General features: G+C 45.0%; 1 protein-coding gene across 2 annotated transcripts in view; it reads right to left on the bottom strand.

The window, feature by feature from the left end:
* Positions 1 to 1,296: 1,296 nt before the first annotated feature.
* The window catches only part of LOC121584327 (ras-GEF domain-containing family member 1B-A), a gene marked incomplete at its 3' end in the record, with an annotated part of 136,164 nt that continues 117,542 nt past the window's right edge, over positions 1,297 to 19,918 (bottom strand). For both annotated transcript variants that reach the window (XM_045214027.1, XM_045214028.1), the window contains 7 exon segments: positions 1,297 to 1,376; positions 2,366 to 2,468; positions 3,708 to 3,803; positions 5,143 to 5,217; positions 6,907 to 7,119; positions 19,218 to 19,355; positions 19,501 to 19,623. In XM_045214027.1, coding sequence (XP_045069962.1) covers positions 1,297 to 1,376; positions 2,366 to 2,468; positions 3,708 to 3,803; positions 5,143 to 5,217; positions 6,907 to 7,119; positions 19,218 to 19,355; positions 19,501 to 19,623 — 828 coding nt within the window.

Genomic DNA, 19,918 nt, shown 5'->3' with positions numbered 1-19,918 from the left:
AATGATGTGGAAACTGAGCTGCACTTCCTACCTGGGTCAGTATGACCATATTAGAGACACATATTTCCCTCAGATTACAGAGATCCACAAAGAATTCGAAAATAAACCCAATTTTGATAAACTCCCTTATCTACTGGGTGAAATACCACAGTGTGCCATCACAGCAGCAAGATTTGTGACCTGTTGCCACAAGAAAAGGGCAACCAGTGAAGAACAAACACCATTGTAAATACAACCCATATTTATGTTTATTTATTTTCCTTTTTGTACTTTAACTATTTGCACATCATTACAACACTGTATGTAGACATAATATGACATCTGAAATGTCTTTATTCTTTTGAAACTTCTGAGTGTAATGTTTACTGTTAATATCTATTGTTTATTTCACTTTTGTTTACTATCTACTTCACTTGCTTTTGGCAATGTTAACATACGTTTCCCATGCCAATAAAGCCCTTAAATTGAATTGAAATTGAATTTGAAAGACAGAGACAGAGAGAAAGCTTTGGCAATATGTACATTGTTACGTCAGAGAGAGCTCGGGATGGAGAGTAATGAGGGAGGTGTGGAAAGAGAGGAGGAGAGAGAAACCTGCTCCTTTGATGGCTCCTGGGTTACAACCTGGTTTATCCATTTAATCTGCTACTTCACATCTCCTGACTTGAAGGTCCATACCTGGTTCCTCCTAGGACCCCCAGGGAGCTCGGTGTGATCTGAACCCCAGGTAGAGCTCACCGTCTGGGGCTACCCATCCCCGAGGACCCCCAGGGAGCTCGGTGTGATCTGAACCCCAGGTAGAGCTCACCGTCTGGGGCTACCCATCCGCTAGGACCCCCAGGGAGCTCGGTGTGATCTGAACCCCAGGTAGAGCTCACCGTCTGGGGCTACCCATCCGCTAGGACCCCCAGGGAGCTCGGTGTGATCTGAACCCCAGGTAGAGCTCACCGTCTGGGGCTACCCTTCCGCTAGGACCCCCAGGGAGCTCGGTGTGATCTGAACCCCAGGTAGAGCTCACCGTCTGGGGCTACCCTTCCGCTAGGACCCCCAGGGAGCTCGGTGTGATCTGAACCCCAGGTAGAGCTCACCGTCTGGGGCTACCCATCCCCTAGGAACCCCTTCTCCCTCCTCCTTCTTGGAGCTAACACTTCAGAAGGTAGAGTAGCACTGTGATAATACCACAAGGCTTACAGGATAACATGGGAAGGTTAGCTTTGCACTAGCTGGCTTTTGTAGCTAGATTGTATGGTGCTCAGTGCAGCAGGTGAACACGCAATTGTGTGTGTGTGTCTTTACCTCCAAGACGTCAAACTTGGCAGTCTTGACTTTGCTCCAGGTCTTCTTCAGTCGAGACACAGGACTCATGTTCATCCCAGCTGCAGAACAAGACAAGGGTGAGGAATTAGTGTACTCACTCACTCACTCACTCACTCACTCACTCACTCACTCACTATGGTAAGCAGGTGTGTGTGCATGCATATGTATTCAGGAGTGCTATTTTGTGTGTGCCTATTTTCCCAGGGTCTTGTTTGTCTTTCCTTTCTAACCTTACAATATCTCCCTCTGGGTCCCTGGAGACTGAGGGGCTCTGCCTGTGGCTCCATCTCCAGGGAGAGAGGGGCTTGGGCTGGGACAGCTGGTACTCCTAGGGCCTACCCTCCCTCCCTCCCTCCCTCCACCCAGCCCTCCCTCCCCTTTTGCCTTCCCTCTCCTGCCAATACCCCTCTTCCTCCCTCCCTCCCTCTATTTCCCTCTCTGGTCAGTGCTGACCATCTGTCTATATGGGTGTTTGTGTAGGACTTCCCAGCTGTCCCTCCTCTCCCGTCCACCCCCTCCTCCCCAACCTCAAGGCCTGACCAGCTGCCCTCTTCCCTGGCCACTCAGGCCCCCCTGTACCACATCGGCTGGCTCTGGCCGCCTAAAGCCTGGGGCAAGGACTGGCCCCGAAACTAACCCAGACTGCTTTGTGGCTAGACCCTTGGGAAGGTCACAAGCTGGAGCCTAAGATAGATCAGGATGCATTAGATCCACTCTGCTCAAGATTATCAATTGAAGCTGAAAGTTACCCTTTCTATTCAGGTCAAGGACAACTTCTATGGACAAATGGGTCACTTTTATAGGAATCCCCCCAAAAAAAAAGTAAATAAGCAATATTTGAAAGACTATTTAAAGTGAATAAATTGCTGTGATGTCGTTTCGGGTTAAGGCTGTTATAGGGTTTAGTAAGGTACAAAGTCTCGCTGAAATACAATTTGCATTTACTGATCGGATTTCCTGACTGTCGACAAAAAGCCTTGTGTGTTTACAGCAAGTGAGCCGGTGAGTGAGTTGTCACAGGGTTGGGATGAAAAACCACAACACTTACAGATAATGGCCATGAGGGAGTTGAAGTTGCCGATGTTGAAACATTCCCGCGCCACGTCGATGAAGAACTCCATGACTCGCGCTCGCTGCTTCTTCTTTACGGGCTGTCGAGTCAACAACATCAACAACAACATCAACAAGACAACAAGATCAACAACATCAACAACATCAACAAGACAACATCAACAAGTCAACAGCGACAACATCAACAAGTCAACAGCGACAACATCAACAAGTCAACAGCGACAACAAGACAACAAGTTAACAACAGCAAAAGCGCAAAATAAACCTTCAGGGCAAAAAGACACGATGACGGTCAAGTAATTACTAGCTAGCTAAGTTAGCTTTGCCGTAAAATGCTAACTAACTACCTAACTAAAGTAGGTAACAGGTGCGCAGTCTTGCTCTGTCAGCTGGGTGCTCTGCCATGTGACAATGACTTCAAATGAAATCCCATGTTCAAGAACATTGGGAAAAGGCGGCACTCCGAAATGTTAAGAAAAAAAGGACAAAAAGACGTCACCTCATTACGCCTTTTTATTTTCGGCCGGGCAGGTTAACATGTTTCGGCAGTTATGCCTTCATCTGAGGAAGTGAAATGAGGCGATCTATTCTTGTCATTTTTTCTTAACGTTTTGGAGTGCCGCCATTTCCCATTAACTACTCACCACGCAGATCAACCTAACTACTCACCACGCAGATCAACCTAACTACTCACCACGCAGATCAACCTAACTACTCACCACGCAGATCAACCTAACTACTCACCACGCAGATCAACCTAACTACTCACCACGCAGATCAACCTAACTACTCACCACGCAGATCAACCTAACTACTCACCACGCAGATCAACCTAACTACTCACCACGCAGATCAACCTAACTACTCACCACGCAGATCAACCTAACTACTCACCACGCAGATCTACCTAACTACTCACCACGCAGATCAACCTAACTACTCACCATGCAGATCAACCTAACTACTCACCATGCAGATCAACCTAACTACTCACCACGCAGATCAACCTAACTACTCACCACGCAGATCAACCTAACTACTCACCACGCAGATCAACCTAACTACTCACCACGCAGATCAACCTAACTACTCACCATGCAGATCAACCTAACTACTCACCACGCAGATCAACCTAACTACTCACCACGCAGATCTACCTAACTACTCACCACGCAGATCAACCTAACTACTCACCACGCAGATCTACCTAACTACTCACCACGCAGATCTACCTAACTACTCACCACGCAGATCAACCTAACTACTCACCACGCAGATCAACCTAACTACTCACCACGCAGATCAACCTAACTACTCACCATGCAGATCTCTGTGGCCACCAGGAAGCTGAGTCTGTTGAACCACTCTACATACGCCTCCAGGCTGCTAGCCTTCTTGTGGTCGCTGAAACAGCTCTGTAGCAATAAAGACAGACATTTCATTAGCATAGTATAGATAACATAACATTTAGTTAGCACCAATAGCATAGCATTTCATTACCATTACTTAGCTCATTGCTAAATTGGGTATTTTGTCAATAACAAAATGAGTAAAACAGTTTGACAAACTGCCGTTTTATTTCAAACACGAACCCTGGATCCCCAGATGGGTGTATTGGCTTTATAGTTGTCTTTGCAATTAGACTATTATTGCAGACTTGGCACTATGCTCCGAATCACACCATCGGGACATTAGCTAACTAGCTATTCACATTATTCAGCAGAGCTGAATAATTCTAATAGCTCACATTCCTTTAGCCTTACGCATTTCTCGCTCTCCCCCACACAATGGCCAGAGTGGTCAACACACACACAGACCCACAGACCCCCACACAGACCCCCACCCCTTTGGAAGTGGATGTAGAGAGGTAGCCCAAGGCACAAAAGAAAGGGCGCCAAAATATCCCCCCGAAACATCCCTGTTGCCTAGCAGCCGAACGCTTGCGAGCACGCACACACACATCCAAAACAAACCCTCGGTGGTGGTTCTTTATTGGCCGAGTGGTTGCATGGCGATACAGCCAAAGCATTATATAGCCCTTTCAGACAGAGGGATGTTTAAAGGAACAGGGAGAAAGCACATTTTTGGTCTACCACTACGGTATGTCTGGGTACACCGTCTACCCTACTGACACAAAATGGTGTCCTCACATTGACCCACCATGGGGTCAGTTTCAGTAGAGTCCATAATGAGTGACTGTCTGGAACAGAAACTGGTGGGTCTAGACTCTAGATAGAGCCAAATCACTGCTCTTCTGATTTAAGCAATGTAGATCATGGTGGTGATAGCCAACTGTATAGTATAACTACTTGGAGCTAGACCTTAGCACTAGTTGAGATGGATGGAGCCAAATCTACTAACCTTCAGATTTTAGCAATATAAGGCAGGGTTCTTTAGCTGTATCGTAACATCACAGGGTTCTTTAGCCGTATCGTAACATCACAGGGTTCTTTAGCCGTATCGTAACATCACAGGGTTCTATCACAGGGTTCTTTAGCCATATCGTAACATCACAGGGTTCTTTAGCCGTATCATAACATCACAGGGTTCTTTAGCTGTATCGTAACATCACAGGGTTCTATCACAGGGTTCTTTAGCCATATCGTAACATCACAGGGTTCTATCACAGGGTTCTTTAGCCATATCGTAACATCACAGGGTTCTATCACAGGGTTCTTTAGCCATATCGTAACATCACAGGGTTCTAGCCAACTGTAGCCTGTTGCATTGTGGGTAAGCATGCAGACTCATTACCTTATCATTGTCCAGAAGATCTTTCTTCTCAAAGGCCTGGATGAATTCCTCTGGTTCGATGTAGCTCAGTCTCTCCTGAGAAAAGGAAAATCAACTCGATAAACTCCATCTGTCTGTGAATGCGTTCAGTCAGGTTGACGACGTCAATAAAATGTTTTAACAAATGTTTTACATTCACCTTGTAACTTATTGAGCTGTTATGATGCGGGCTACAGCAGAGAAACACCACTGTTTTAATGTATGGACATCGATAAACTGAAGGGGATGATAAGTGGCAATATGAACAGTATCTCTCACCAGTGGTCCTCTGTAGATCACCAGTTGTCTGTGTCTGTGTGTCTGTGTCTGTGTGTGTGTGTGTTCGATCCCCGGGACCACCCATACACAAAACATTTTTATGCACGCATGACTGTAAGTCGCTTTGGATAAAAGCGTCTGCTAAATGGCATATTATTATTATTATTATTAGTTCTAGTGTATACTAGTTCAAAGTGAGTGAGTTGCTGTGCCACAGTGTAGGGGTTAATGTGTATGTGTGTGTCTCTCACCAGTTCTACACTATTTTTACAAAAGTATGTGGACACCCCTTCAAATGAGTGGATTCGCCTATTTCAGCCCCACCTGTTGCTGACAGTTGTATAAAATCGAGCACACAGCCATGCAATCTCCACAGACAAACATTGGCAGTAGAATGGCCCGTACTGAAGAGCTCAGTAACTTTCAACATGGCACCGTCATAGGATGCCACCTTTCCAACAAGTCAGTTCGTCAAATTTCTGCCGTGCTAGAGATGCCCCGGTCAACTGTAAGTGCCGTTATTGTGAAGTGCAAACATTTCGGAGCAACAACGGCTCAGCCGCAAAGTGGTAGGCCACAAAAGCACTTAGAATGAGCCCACCGAGTGCTGAAGCGCATAAAAACCACCTGTCCTTGGTTGCAACACTCACTACCGAGTTCCAAACTGCCTCTGGAAGTAACGTCAACACAATAACTATTAGTCGGGAGCTTCATGAAATGGGTTTCCATAGCCGAGCAACCGCACACAAGCCTAAGAACACCATGCGCAATGCCAAGCATCGGCTGGAGTGGTGTAAAGCTCGCCACCACTGGACTCCGGAGCAGACCGACGGACAAATCTGGGTTTGGCGGACATCAGGAGAACGCTACCTGCCCCAATGCATAGTGCCAACTGTAAAGTTTGGTGGAGGAGGAATAATGGTCTAGGGCTGTTTTTCATGGTTCGGGCTAGGCCCCTTAGTTCCAGTGAAGGGAAATCTTAATGACATTCTAGAGGATTCTGTGCTTCCAACTTTGTGGCAACAGTTTGGGGAAGGCCCTTTCCTGTTTCAGCATGACAATGCCCCTATGCATAAAGCGAGGTCCATACAGAAATGGTTTGTCGAGATCGGTGTGGAAGAACTTGACTTGCCTGCACAGAGCCCTGACCTCAACCCCATCGAATGCCTTTGGGATGAATTGGAAAGCTGACTGCGAGCCAGGCCTAATCGCCCAACATCAGTGCCCGACCTCACTGATGCTCTTGTGGCTGAATGGAAGCAGGTCCCCGCAGCAATGTTCCAACATCTAGTGGAAAGCCTTCCCAGAAGAGTGGAGGCTGTTATAGCAGCAAAGGGGGGGACCAACTCCATATTAATGCCCATGTTTTTGGAATGAGATGTTTGACGAGCGGGTGTCCACATACCTTTGGTCATGTAGTGTATGTGAGTGAGTTGCTGTGTGGCTGTCTGTCTGTCTGTCTCTCACCAGTTCTATGTGAGTGAGTTGCTGGGCCATGGTGAAGGGGTCGTTGCAGATGGACAGCATGTCCCTCTGGATGGCCTGAGGCTTGGCCTTGAGCACAGTCAGCCTGTCTGTGGCCGTAGCGTTGATCTTGACCAGGGCCTCCTCGTAATGGCTCAGAGAAGTCAGCTTCCTGATTAACACCTGAATCATCTGGTGGACCATCTTCCTGTACAGCTGGATGGAGGGAGAGAGAGGAAGAGGGATGGAGGGAGAGAGAGGAAGAGGGATGGCGGGAGATAGAGGAAGAGGGATGGAGGGAGAGAGAGGAAGAGGGATGGAGGGAGAGAGAGGAAGAGGGATGGAGGGAGAGAGAGGAAGAGGGATGGAGGGAGAGAGAGGAAGAGGGATGGAGGGAGAGAGAGGAAGAGGGATGGAGGGAGAGAGAGGAGGAGGGATGGAGGGAGAGAGAGGAGGAGGGATGGAGGGAGAGGAAGAGGGATGGAGGGAGAGAGAGGAGGAGGGATGGAGGGAGAGAGAGGAGGAGGGATGGAGGGAGAGAGAGGAGGAGGGATGGAGGGAGAGAGAGGAAGAGGGATGGAGGGAGAGAGAGGAAGAGGGATGAGGGAGAGGAAGAGGGATGGAGGGAGAGAGAGGAAGAGGGATGGAGGGAGAGAGAGGAAGAGGGATGAGGGAGAGAGAGGAAGAGGGATGGAGGGAGAGAGATGGAGGGAGAGAGGAAGAGGGATGGAGGGAGAGAGAGGAAGAGGGATGGAGGGAGAGAGAGGAAGAGGGATGGAGGGAGAGAGAGGAAGAGGGATGGAGGGAGAGAGAGGAAGAGGGATGGAGGGAGAGAGAGGAAGAGGGATGGAGGGAGAGAGAGGAAGAGGGATGGAGGGAGAGAGAGGAAGAGGGATGGAGGGAGAGAGAGGAAGAGGGATGGAGGGAGAGAGGAAGAGGAGGATGATGGAGAGGAAGAGGGGAGAGAGGGAGTCAGTTTCATTGAGTTTACAGGCATATTATGCATTAAATATACTAACTTTATAAGGAGGAAAGAAGGGAGGAGTCGTGTGGAGAGCGAACTCCCGGTCATGGCCCCTGGTATGAGGTTAAAGAAAAGAGAAGGGGGCCTCTTCTTCGCTTTCTGTGACCACATCCCGTCTCCCTCCACATCCCGTCTCCCTCCACATCCCGTCTCCCTCCACCTCCTGTCTGCCAATTCAAGCCAAGGGAAACTAGGTTCTACAAAAAAAGTCTTAAGTTCAGTTCAGCAGCGAGCCAGGCCAGCGCGAGAAAAGAAGCAGTTTGCTCAACAAACTTTCCTTCATACTGTATGTTTGATGTGTGTTGGTGTCCACCAATCAGATTTCTCTCTCACACCACTCACCTTGGCAACTCAAGCCAATCACCACTTAAACTGGATATATTACAGCCTTAACAAGCAGCCAATGGTAGGGGGGAGAGAGAGAGAGAGAGAGAGCTTAGAAAGAGACGGGCTGCAGGGAGAGGGAGTGGCGCTCGGAGCTGGCGAGAGAGAGAGAGACTAATCTAGATTATAGAGAATAATCTTCAATCCCGCTGTAATCCCACTTTTGTGTGTGGTGGAGATTAAATGCTCTCCGCCACGGGGATGAACCCCAGATGACAACTTTAACTCCCTCCAGGTCATTACTACTGCATTACATCACTCACTACTACTCTCTACAGTAACCTAGTAGTACTACTCTCTACAGTATACCTAGTAGTACTACTCTCTACAGTAACCTAGTAGTACTACTCTCTACAGTAACCTAGTAGTACTACTCTCTACAGTAACCTAGTAGTACTACTCTCTACAGTAACCTAGTAGTACTACTCTCTACAGTAACCTAGTAGTACTACTCTCTACAGTATACCTAGTAGTACTACTCTCTACAGTAACCTAGTAGTACACTAGTAATCTAATAATAATTTGACATTTAGTAGAACTCTGACCTCAGCACTGGGGCATTAAGTACAATTGTAAACTAGATAACACTTGGATGACTTCAATGTTATACAGTACATGTTATATCAAATCAAATTGTATTTATCACATGCGCAGAATACAATAGGTGTAGACCTTACAGTGAAATGCTTACTTACAAGCCCTTAACCAACAATGCAGTTTTAAGAAAAATAAGTGTTAAGTAAACAACAGATAAGTACAAAATAAAAGCAGTAAAATAACAGTAAAAATAACAGTAGCGAGGCTATATACAGGGTCAATGTGCGGGGGCACCGGTTAGTCGAGGTAATTGAGGTAATACGTACAATTGAAATGCATTCCAGGTGACTACCTCATGAAGCTGGTTGAGAGAATGCCAAGAGTGTGCAAAGCTGTTATCAAGGGCAAAGGGTGGCTATTTGAAGAATCTCAAATGTAAAATATATTTTGATTTGTTTAACACTTTTTTGGTTACTACATGATTCCATATGTGTTATTTCATAGTTTTGATGTCTTCACTATTATTCTACAATGTAGAAAATAGTAAAAAATAAAGAAAAATCCTTGAATGAGTAGGTGTGTCCAAACTTTTGACTGGTAGTGTATATGTAGGTATAGTTAAAGTCACAGCAGCGTAAAAGAGGGGGTGGGGTGGGGTGGGGGGACAATGCTAATAGTCCGGGTAGCCATTTGATTAGCTGTTCAGGAGTCTTATGGCTTTGGGGGGTAGAAGCTGTTGAGAAGCCTTTTGGACCTAGACTTGGCGCTCCGGTACCGCTTGCCGTGCGTTAGCAGAGAGAACAGTCTATGACTAGGGTGGCTGGAGTCTTTGACAATTTTTTAGGGCCTTCCTCTGACACCGCCTGGTATAGAGGTCCTGGATGGCAGGATGCTTGGCCCCAGTGACGTACTGGGCCGTACGCACTACCCTCTGTAGTGCCTTGGCGGTTAAACAGTATATATGTTACATATGTACACAATATCTTGGGACTTTCACCATCCATCAAAAAGGTGTAATTGGTTTGCACTCAAAAAGATGTTGCATAAAGCTTACTTCATTATTCATTATTTAGTTATTTTTCTGCTTCTTCAGTGTGAAGGTACAATTTTATTTTAATTCAAAACAGCATTTGTGAAGAACAACAGATGAGTAGCAGGTGCTTTTAATCAGGGTTGCCACTCATCTGCCAACAATTAGATTTCACCTCCTTCCTATAGGCCAAATTTAGACCGTTATACAAGAACACTGTCCATATCAGATTTTGCATATCTTTTATGAGTTGGCCCCACATATTTATGAACGGCTGTGGCTGATGTCCTTTGTGGTGGGCCATCTCATGATTTAATGTGATGTATTTAGGTGAGCGGACACATGGGGCGGTTGATTTTTGTGAGTTGCCCTTCGTGCCCCGCTCCCGTACCGTATAATTCTGTATCTCTTTGTGACTCATTTGCATACAGGTAGACCAGAAAAGTCCCATCCCTGATTGGCAGATGAGTGGCAACCCTGATTAGAAGCACCTGCTGCTCATCGGTTGTTCTTTACAAATGCTGTTTTTGAATAAAAATAAAAATCACACCTACACACCTGAAGAAGGCTGTAAAGCTGAAACGTCTGTGTACGCTATCCCTAACGCAGTAAAAAAATAAATTTACAAATGTTGAATAATAATGTACGTTTTATGCGACATCTTTTTTTTGAGAGCGAACCAAATTACACCTTTTTTGACAATGACACAACCTCCGGACATTCCAGGGGCATCCTAAGAACTCATTTTTTGGTTTGCAGGTTATGCTCCAGTACAGCTGGACAGCGCAAGACTAACCTGATCCCAGATCTGTTGGTGTTCTCTTGCTCTGGTCACGACAACGATGATATAGAATTGGCAAGACAGCACAAACGGATCTGCAACCAGGCTAGTGGTAGTACAAGACACCGGGGGGGGGGGCCACTTCAAAGCATCCCGCCATCTGGTGAGTCTTCTGTCCTCCACAGACAGAGGGTTAAGGGATAGAAAGGGGGGGGCTCTGCCTGGCTAAAATTAGAAACTATTCCTGGAGATACCAGGCTGACATTTCCACGCAGCGGGAGCTACTCGTGAACAGGGGGGCTAAGCTGTCTTCTATACCTCCTATCAGAGAAGGGAACAGACGGTCACGCCGCCAGTCACCTTATTTTTCCTGGCTCTGTGACATCATTTCCTGGTGGGGACCACCTGACCAGCGCCAGAAGGTTCTCTGTGTTATGGAATCAGAAAACTTAGCTCAGAGAGCGAGACAGAGAGAGCGAGCGAGAGACAGAGAAAGAGGGACAGAAAGAGAGTGACAGAGGGAGAGAGAGAGAGACAGAGAGACGGAGAGAGAGACAGAGGGAGAGACAGAGATAGAGAGAGACATAGGGAGAGATAGAGAGGGAGAGATAGAGACAGGGACAGAGACAGAGACAGAGAGAGACAGAGACAGAGAGACAGAGACAGAGAAAGGGGGACAGAAAGAGAGTGACAGAGGGAGAGAGAGAGAGACAGAGAGATGGAGAGGGCGGGAGAGAGAGAGACAGAGGGAGAGATAGAGAGAGATACAGAAAGAGAGAGAGAGAGAGATACAGAAAGAGAGAGAGAGAGACAGAGACAGAGAGAGAGACAGAGAGAGAGAGAGAGACAGAGACAGAGAGAGAGAGAGAGAGAGAGAGACAGAGACAGAGAGACAGAGAGAGAGACAGAGAGAGAGAGAGAGAGAGAGAGAGAGAGAGAGAGAGAGAGACAGAGAGAGAGACAGAGAGAGAGAGAGAGAGAGAGAGAGAGAGAGAGAGAGAGACAGAGATAGAGAGAGAGAGAGAGAGAGACAGGGAGAGATAGAGAGGGAGAGATAGAGACAGGGACAGAGACAGAGAGAGACAGAGAGAGACAGAGAGAGACAGAGAGAGACAGAGAGAGACAGAGAGAGACAGAGAGAGACAGAGACAGAGAGACAGAGACAGAGAAAGGGGGACAGAAAGAGAGTGACAGAGGGAGAGAGAGACAGAGAGATGGAGAGAGGGCGGGAGAGAGAGACAGAGGGAGAGATATACAGAGAGACAGAGAGACAGAGAGAGACAGAGACAGAGACAGAGACAGAGAGAGAGAGAGAGAGAGAGAGACAGAGAGAGACAGAGAGAGAGAGAACAGAGAGACAGAGAGAGAGAGAGAGAGAGGGAGAGGGCGAAGAGAGAGAGAGAGAGAGAGAGACAGAGAGAGAGAGAGAGAGAGAGAGAGAGAGAGAGAGCGAGAGAGAGAGAGAGAGAGAGAGAGAGAGAGAGAGAGAGAGAGAGAGAGAGGGTAGAGAGAGAGAGACAGAGAGAGAGAGAGAGAGAGACAGAGAGACAGAGAGAGAGAGAGGAGGACTTAAGTGCATCCTGCACCTAGAGCTGGAACACTCCTTTTGCCATTAAGATGTTTTGTGTTTAGTGTGTGTTTATACCACTACCCTCGAGCTCACGGCCGTCTGAAAACATCCATAAAATAGACAGGTTGATTGTTTAGCAACAAAACCGACACATGCGCAATTATGGGGCAAAACAGACGTGGTACGCTTAGATTGCTGACAACATGCAAACTACATGTAAACATAAACAAATACAGTTGTTCTAAAGTTTGGGGTCACTTAGAAATGTCTTTGTTTTCAAAAGAAAAGCTATTTTTTTGTCTATTAAAATAACATCAAATTGATCAGAAATACAGTGTAGACATTGTTATGTAAATGGCTATTGTAGCTGGAAACGGCTGATTTTTTATGGAATATCTACATAGGCGTACAGAGGCCCATTATCAGCAACCATCAGTCCTGTGTTCCAATGGCACTTTGTGTTTGCTAATCCAAGTTTATCATTTTAAAAGGCTAAATTATCATTAGAAAACCCTTTTGCAATTATGTTAGCACAGCTGAAAACTGTTGTGCTGATTAAAGAAGCAATAAAACTGGCCTTCTTGAGACTAGTTGAGTATTTGGTGAATCAGCAATTGTGGGTTCGATTACAGGCTCAAAATGGCCAGAAACAAAGAACTTTCTTTGCGATACAGTGAATTATAAGTGAAGTAATCTGTCTGTAAACAATTGTTGGAAAAATTACTTGTGTCATGCACAAAGTAGATGTCCTAACTGACTTGCCAAAACTATAGTTTGTTAACAAGACATTTGTGGAGTGGTTGAAAAACGAGTTTTAATGACTCCAACGTAAGTGTATGTAAACATTTGCTAAATGAGCATTTGTCGTCTCTTAAATACATCGTTACTAGGGGTGTAACGATTAGTTTTAACAACGATTCGATTTGTATCACGATTCGTGGTTGTCGATACGATTCAAGGACGATATTGGTTAATTTAGAACGATACGATCCGAAACAATTCAGTGACTTGAAATCGATTCAGTAACCTTTTAGCCAAAAATTCAACCAGTGTGACTGAAATAAATACCTGGATACTGGACAGTGCAGGTGAAGTTTCCTAGATTCCTGTTTCTTGTAAGGACCGCAATGGTGGCTTGATAATTTCTCGCTTGTCGGCTTCTCCTCTGTCGTCCGCCATGCTATGTTTTGTTGTCTTTGCGCCTTTGCGCTGCTGCTGGCGCGGGGCGATGACGTCACGGATAGGCAGACTGAATCGAGTAATGTTTAAAGCCTTTATCATTAAAAGTGCTAAGAAAAAACATCCATATAAAGTCTGACGTGCTTAAATCCAATGGGTTATTACCTAGTATCGATACAATCGATTTATTACATTTTAAAACGATGTTAGATTGATATATGTTGTCCAAAAGGCCAACTCGCCGAGCACAGATCGATGTAGTTGGATCATAGGAATATAAATCGATACATCGATGTAGTAGATGGATCGTTACACCCCTAATCGTTACAGTTGTTGGTTAGCTAGCTAGCGAATTTGAGCCTTATAAGCATAGACGTGCCATCAGTCAAAACACCTCAGACATGGTATCAAGAACGAGATTAAACGAGATGAAACGAGTTGAAACGAGATGAAACGAGTTGAAACGAGATGAAACGAGTTGAAACGAGATGAAACGAGTTGAAACGAGTTGAAACGAGTTGAAACGAGATGAAACGAGTTGAAACGAGCCACTTACAATTCCCCATATGGCAGCTTCTCATCATTGTAGCTATCCAGAATCACAACAAGACATGCATTTCTTCCCCTTTGAAGCGCATGCATTGTTTTCGTGATGTTGTCAGCTAACCCGTCTATAGGTCTCCTGAAACACTTCAGTGATGTTATTATAACTATGTGGAATAAAACAACTGTTTACATGCTACAGTACAGCATAGCTACACACCTTTACAGCAGGTTTTAATGAACAGAGCCAGGCGCACAAATATCATACCCCTCCAAAAATGCTAACCTCCCCTGTTATTGTAATGGTGAAAGGTTAGAATGTCTTGGGGGTATGATATTTGTGCATCTAACGTTCTCACTCATTATTCAGTCAGGACTATCCGTAACCATGGTAGCATCCACATTAAAATGTAAAAGTGTTTAGAAACATATTCTATTCTTATTTACATTTAACATTTTAGTCATTTAGCAGACGCTCTTATCCAGAGCGACTTACAGTTAGTGAGTGCATACATTATCATACTGGCCCCCCCGTGGGAATCCAACCCACAACCCTGGCGTTGCAAACGTCATGGCACAATACATTATTTACCATTCATTTCTATTGGGCACAAAATAATCTGAAACACAACACAACCAAAACAAACAGCAAATGCATCCAACAAGTTTGTAGAGTCACCAGCTTGATGTAGTCATTGCATTCTAGGAATATGGGACCAAATACTAAACTTTTTACTACTTTAATACACATAAGTGAATTTGTCCCAATACAAAATAACTGTCAGTCTCCCTCGGCCTGGGGCTCCATGCAAGATCTCACCTCGTGGAGTTGCAATGATCATGAGAACGGAGAGGAATCAGCCCAGAACTACACGGGAGGATCTTGTCAATGATCTCAAGGCAGCTGGGACCATAGTCACCAAGAAAACTATTGGTAACACACTATGCAGTGAAGGACTGAAATCCTGCATCCTGCAATATTAGGGACAGAACTGGAACATTGGGGATAGGACATTAGGGATAGAATATTAGGGAAGGAACTGGAACATTATGGATATAACATTGGGGATGGAACATTGGGGATAGAACTGGAACATTAGGGATAGAACATTGGGGATGGAACTGGAACTTTAGGGATAGAACATTGGGGATGGAACATTGAGGATAGAACTGGAACATTAGGGATAGAACATTAGGGATGGAACTGAAACTTTAGGGATAGAACATTAGGGATGGAACTGGAACATTGGGGATAGAACATTAGGGATATAACATTGGGGATAAAACTGGAACATTAGGGATAGAACATTAGGGATAGAACTAGGAGACATTAGGGATAGAACATTAGGGATAGAACATTAGGGGATAGAACATGGAACATTAGGGATAGAACATTAGGGATCAGGAACATTAGGGATAGAACATTGGGGATGGAACTGGAACATTAGGGATAGAACATTAGGGATAGAACTGGAACATTAGGGATAGAACATTAGGGATAGAACATTAGGGATAGAACATTAGGGATGGAACTGGAACATTAGGGATAGAACATTAGGGATAGAACTGGAACATTAGGGATAGAACATTAGGGATAGAACATTGGGGATGGAACTGGAACATTAGGGATAGAACATTAGGGATAGAACATTAGGGATAGAACATTAGGGATAGAACATTAGGGATAGAACATTAGGGATAGAACTGGAACATTAGGGATAGAACATTAGGGATAGAACATTAGGGATAGAACTGGAACATTAGGGATAGAACATTAGGGATAGAACATTAGGGATAGAACATTGGGGATGGAACTGGAACATTAGGGATAGAACATTAGGGATAGAACATTGGGGATGGAACTGGAACATTAGGGATAGAACATTAGGGATGGAACTGGAACATTAGGGATAGAACATTAGGGATAGAACATTAGGGATGGAACTGGAACATTAGGGATAGAACATTGGGGATGGAACTGGAACATTAGGGATAGAACAGTAGGGATGGAACTGGAACATTGGGGATAGAACAGTAGGGATGGAACTGGAACATTAGGGATAGAACAGTAGGGATGGAACTGGAACATTAGGGATAGAACATTAGGGATAGAACATTAGGGATGGAACTGGAACATTAGGGATAGAACATTAGGGATGGAACTGGAACATTAGGGATAGAACATTAGGGATGGAACTGGAACATTAGGGATAGAACATTAGGGATAGAACATTAGGGATAGAACATTAGGGATAGAACATTAGGGATGGAACAGGAACATTAGGGATAGAACATTAGGGATAGAACATTAGGGATGGAACAGGAACATTAGGGATATAACATTAGGGATAGAACATTAGGGATAGAACATTAGGGATAGAACATTAGGGATAGAACTGGAACATTAGGGATAGAACATTAGGGATAGAACATTAGGGATAGAACATTGGGGATGGAACTGGAACAGTAGGGATAGAACATTAGGGATAGAACATTAGGGATAGAACATTAGGGATAGAACATTAGGGATGGAACTGGAACATTAGGGATAGAACATTAGGGATAGAACATTGGGGATGGAACTGGAACAGTAGGGATAGAACATTAGGGATGGAACTGGAACAGTAGGGATAGAACATTAGGGATAGAACATTAGGGATGGAACTGGAACAGTAGGGATAGAACTGGAACATTAGGGATAGAACATTAGGGATGGAACAGGAACATTAGGGATAGAACATTAGGGATGGAACTGGAACATTAGGGATAGAACATTAGGGATAGAACATTGGGGATGGAACTGGAACATTAGGGATAGAACATTAGGGATAGAACATTAGGGATGGAACTGGAACATTAGGGATAGAACATTAGGGATGGAACTGGAACATTAGGGATAGAACATTAGGGATGGAACAGGAACATTAGGGATAGAACATTAGGGATAGAACATTAGGGATGGAACTGGAACATTAGGGATAGAACATTGGGGATGGAACTGGAACATTAGGGATAGAACATTAGGGATGGAACAGGAACATTAGGGATAGAACATTAGGGATGGAACAGGAACATTAGGGATAGAACATTAGGGATGGAACAGGAACATTAGGGATAGAACATTAGGGATGGAACTGGAACATTAGGGATAGAACATTAGGGATAGAACATTAGGGATGGAACTGGAACATTAGGGATAGAACATTAGGGATAGAACATTAGGGATGGAACTGGAACATTAGGGATAGAACATTAGGGATGGAACTGGAACATTAGGGATAGAACATTAGGGATAGAACATTAGGGATGGAACTGGAACATTAGGGATAGAACATTAGGGATGGAACTGGAACATTAGGGATAGAACATTAGGGATGGAACTGGAACATTAGGGATAGAACATTAGGGATAGAACATTAGGGATGGAACTGGAACATTAGGGATAGAACATTGGGGATGGAACTGGAACATTAGGGATAGAACATTAGGGATGGAACAGGAACATTAGGGATAGAACATTAGGGATGGAACATTGGGGATGGAACTGGAACATTAGGGATAGAACATTAGGGATAGAACATTGGGGATGGAACTGGAACATTAGGGATAGAACATTAGGGATAGAACATTAGGGATGGAACTGGAACATTAGGGATAGAACATTAGGGATAGAACATTAGGGATGGAACTGGAACATTAGGGATAGAACATTAGGGATAGAACATTGGGGATGGAACTGGAACATTAGGGATAGAACATTAGGGATAGAACATTGGGGATGGAACTGGAACATTAGGGATAGAACATTAGGGATAGAACATTAGGGATGGAACTGGAACATTAGGGATAGAACATTAGGGATAGAACATTAGGGATGGAACTGGAACATTAGGGATAGAACATTAGGGATGGAACTGGAACATTGGAGACAGAACATTGGGGACATAACATTGGGAGCCAGGCATGTAGCCACTGTAACCCTATGAATAGGTGTTGGAAGGGAACAGATTTAGCCTGCCAAGGCTATGGGAAGGACCCAATGTTCCAGTTACATCCTCAATAGTGAAAAACCATCCATCTTAACACAGAGCTATAGGTCCATCATGAAAAAGAGCAAAAAGAGACGGCGTAGCTACGAAATGAAGCAAGGCTAGGTTTATCTGGGTTAGCAGCATCAGCTAAAGTTATCACCCACTCTCTTTGGTTCTTCCACAGCTACGATTCATCATCATGTTGTTTTTATAAAACGGCAACAGCAGTAGCCACGGTACTAAATGTGCTGTGGTGCAGTTTGGGGTACCATTTTTTACACCCATTGAGGAGAGAGGATAACAGAAGAGAATTCCTAGCATTTCATAGGAAGTCATCCCTGGAAGAAAACCGTGAAAACAGCCATAATGAAGCAAACCAAGGCTGCGTCCAAGATGGCACCCTATTCCCTATATAGTGTAGCGCTTTCGACCAGAGAATGGCACCCTATTCCCTATATAGTGTAGCGCGTTCGACCAGAGAATGGCACCCTATTCCCTATATAGTGTAGCGCGTTCGACCAGAGAATGGCACCCTATTCCCTATATAGTGTAGCGCGTTCGACCAGAGAATGGCACCCTATTCCCTATATAGTGTAGCGCTTTAGACCAGAGAATGGCACCCTATTCCCTATATAGTGTAGTGCTTTCGACCAGGGCCCTATGGGGTGCCATTCAGGACGCAGACCAAAGCAAACCAGTGCTAAGCCAGTGACATTCAAGTCAGCAGTAGAGGAACAATTCGACTGCAGCCTAAGGAGGAGCAGGGCAGCATACAGAAAGTTGCCCTCCAGCACAGGCAGCTGAACAAAAGCTATTTTCTTTTGATTCTGCAAAACAAAAAAAAAATGCTTTGTGGCTCGAGCAAACTTCCCCCGCTACCCGACCCCCTGAAACCTCTAGCCCAGCAGTAGCCTGGCTCCACATGCCCTCTCAAATACACTCAGTACCTGCTAATCCAAGGGAGAAGATGGACTGTTTCCCCAAATGATTATGTTCCTTTTCCCCCCCCTGATCCTTTTCAGTGCATTCTCTTCTTGTCATCTTTACATCCAAGACAGGTCAGGTGGCATCGGACGACGGACTAACTTGTGAGTGTGTCTGTTATTTATGAATCGTACGTGCTCCTGTGTCTTACGTGCGCCTGCGTCTTACGTGCGCCTGTGTCTTACGTGTGCCTGGCTGCACAATTAATTTCCCTTCAGTGACAAAGATTGAATAATTTGACTGTGACTGACCTCGTCCCCCGAGGCCAGGCGTTGGGTCAGCTCCTTCAGGCTCCTCATCAACCTCTCATCTCTGAAGTCGTAGGAGAACGTCTCCGTCCACTCCTGGAGCAGCTGGAGGATCTTCGGAGCCATCTTCCTGATCCTCATCTGAAAGAAGAAGAAAACATATATCGTTGCAGGTCTATCTTCAATAAGTATATATAGTATAAATGGATAAATATTAGTCTGTACTATTATAGTATAATAGACTACAGTATAATATTATGGAGTATAATGGAGGTATAGAAGGTACCGTGTCTGCCTGAGGGTCGCTCAGTCTCCGCTGTTCCAGACATAGGTGACACACTTTGGACATGAGCTCGTGGGGTTGGATGAACAGACGAGAAGAGAGCAGGAAGGGGAATATGTATTTCCTCTGGGGAGAGAAAGATCGGGAAGGAAGAGAGATGTAAATAACAGTTTGGTTTGGGGGTTTTTCTCCCCTTGTGGAAAGTTAAATATGAAAAGAAAGAAAAGAGAGAAACTGAAAGAGAGAGGGAAACAGAGAGAGAGACAGGGGAGAGAAAGAGGGAAACAGAGAGAGAGAAAGAGGGAAACAGAGAGAGAAAGAGAGAGGGAAACAGAGAAGAGAGACGGGGAGAGAAAGAGAGGGAAACAGAGAGAGAGAAATAGTGGGAAACAGAGAGAGAGAAAGAGAGGGAAACAGAGAG

This window comes from Coregonus clupeaformis, unplaced genomic scaffold (genome assembly GCF_020615455.1).
Source record: "Coregonus clupeaformis isolate EN_2021a unplaced genomic scaffold, ASM2061545v1 scaf0184, whole genome shotgun sequence".
In the NCBI taxonomy this organism is placed as follows: Eukaryota; Metazoa; Chordata; class Actinopteri; order Salmoniformes; family Salmonidae; genus Coregonus; species Coregonus clupeaformis.
This window is presented reverse-complemented; position numbering and strand designations above follow the sequence as displayed.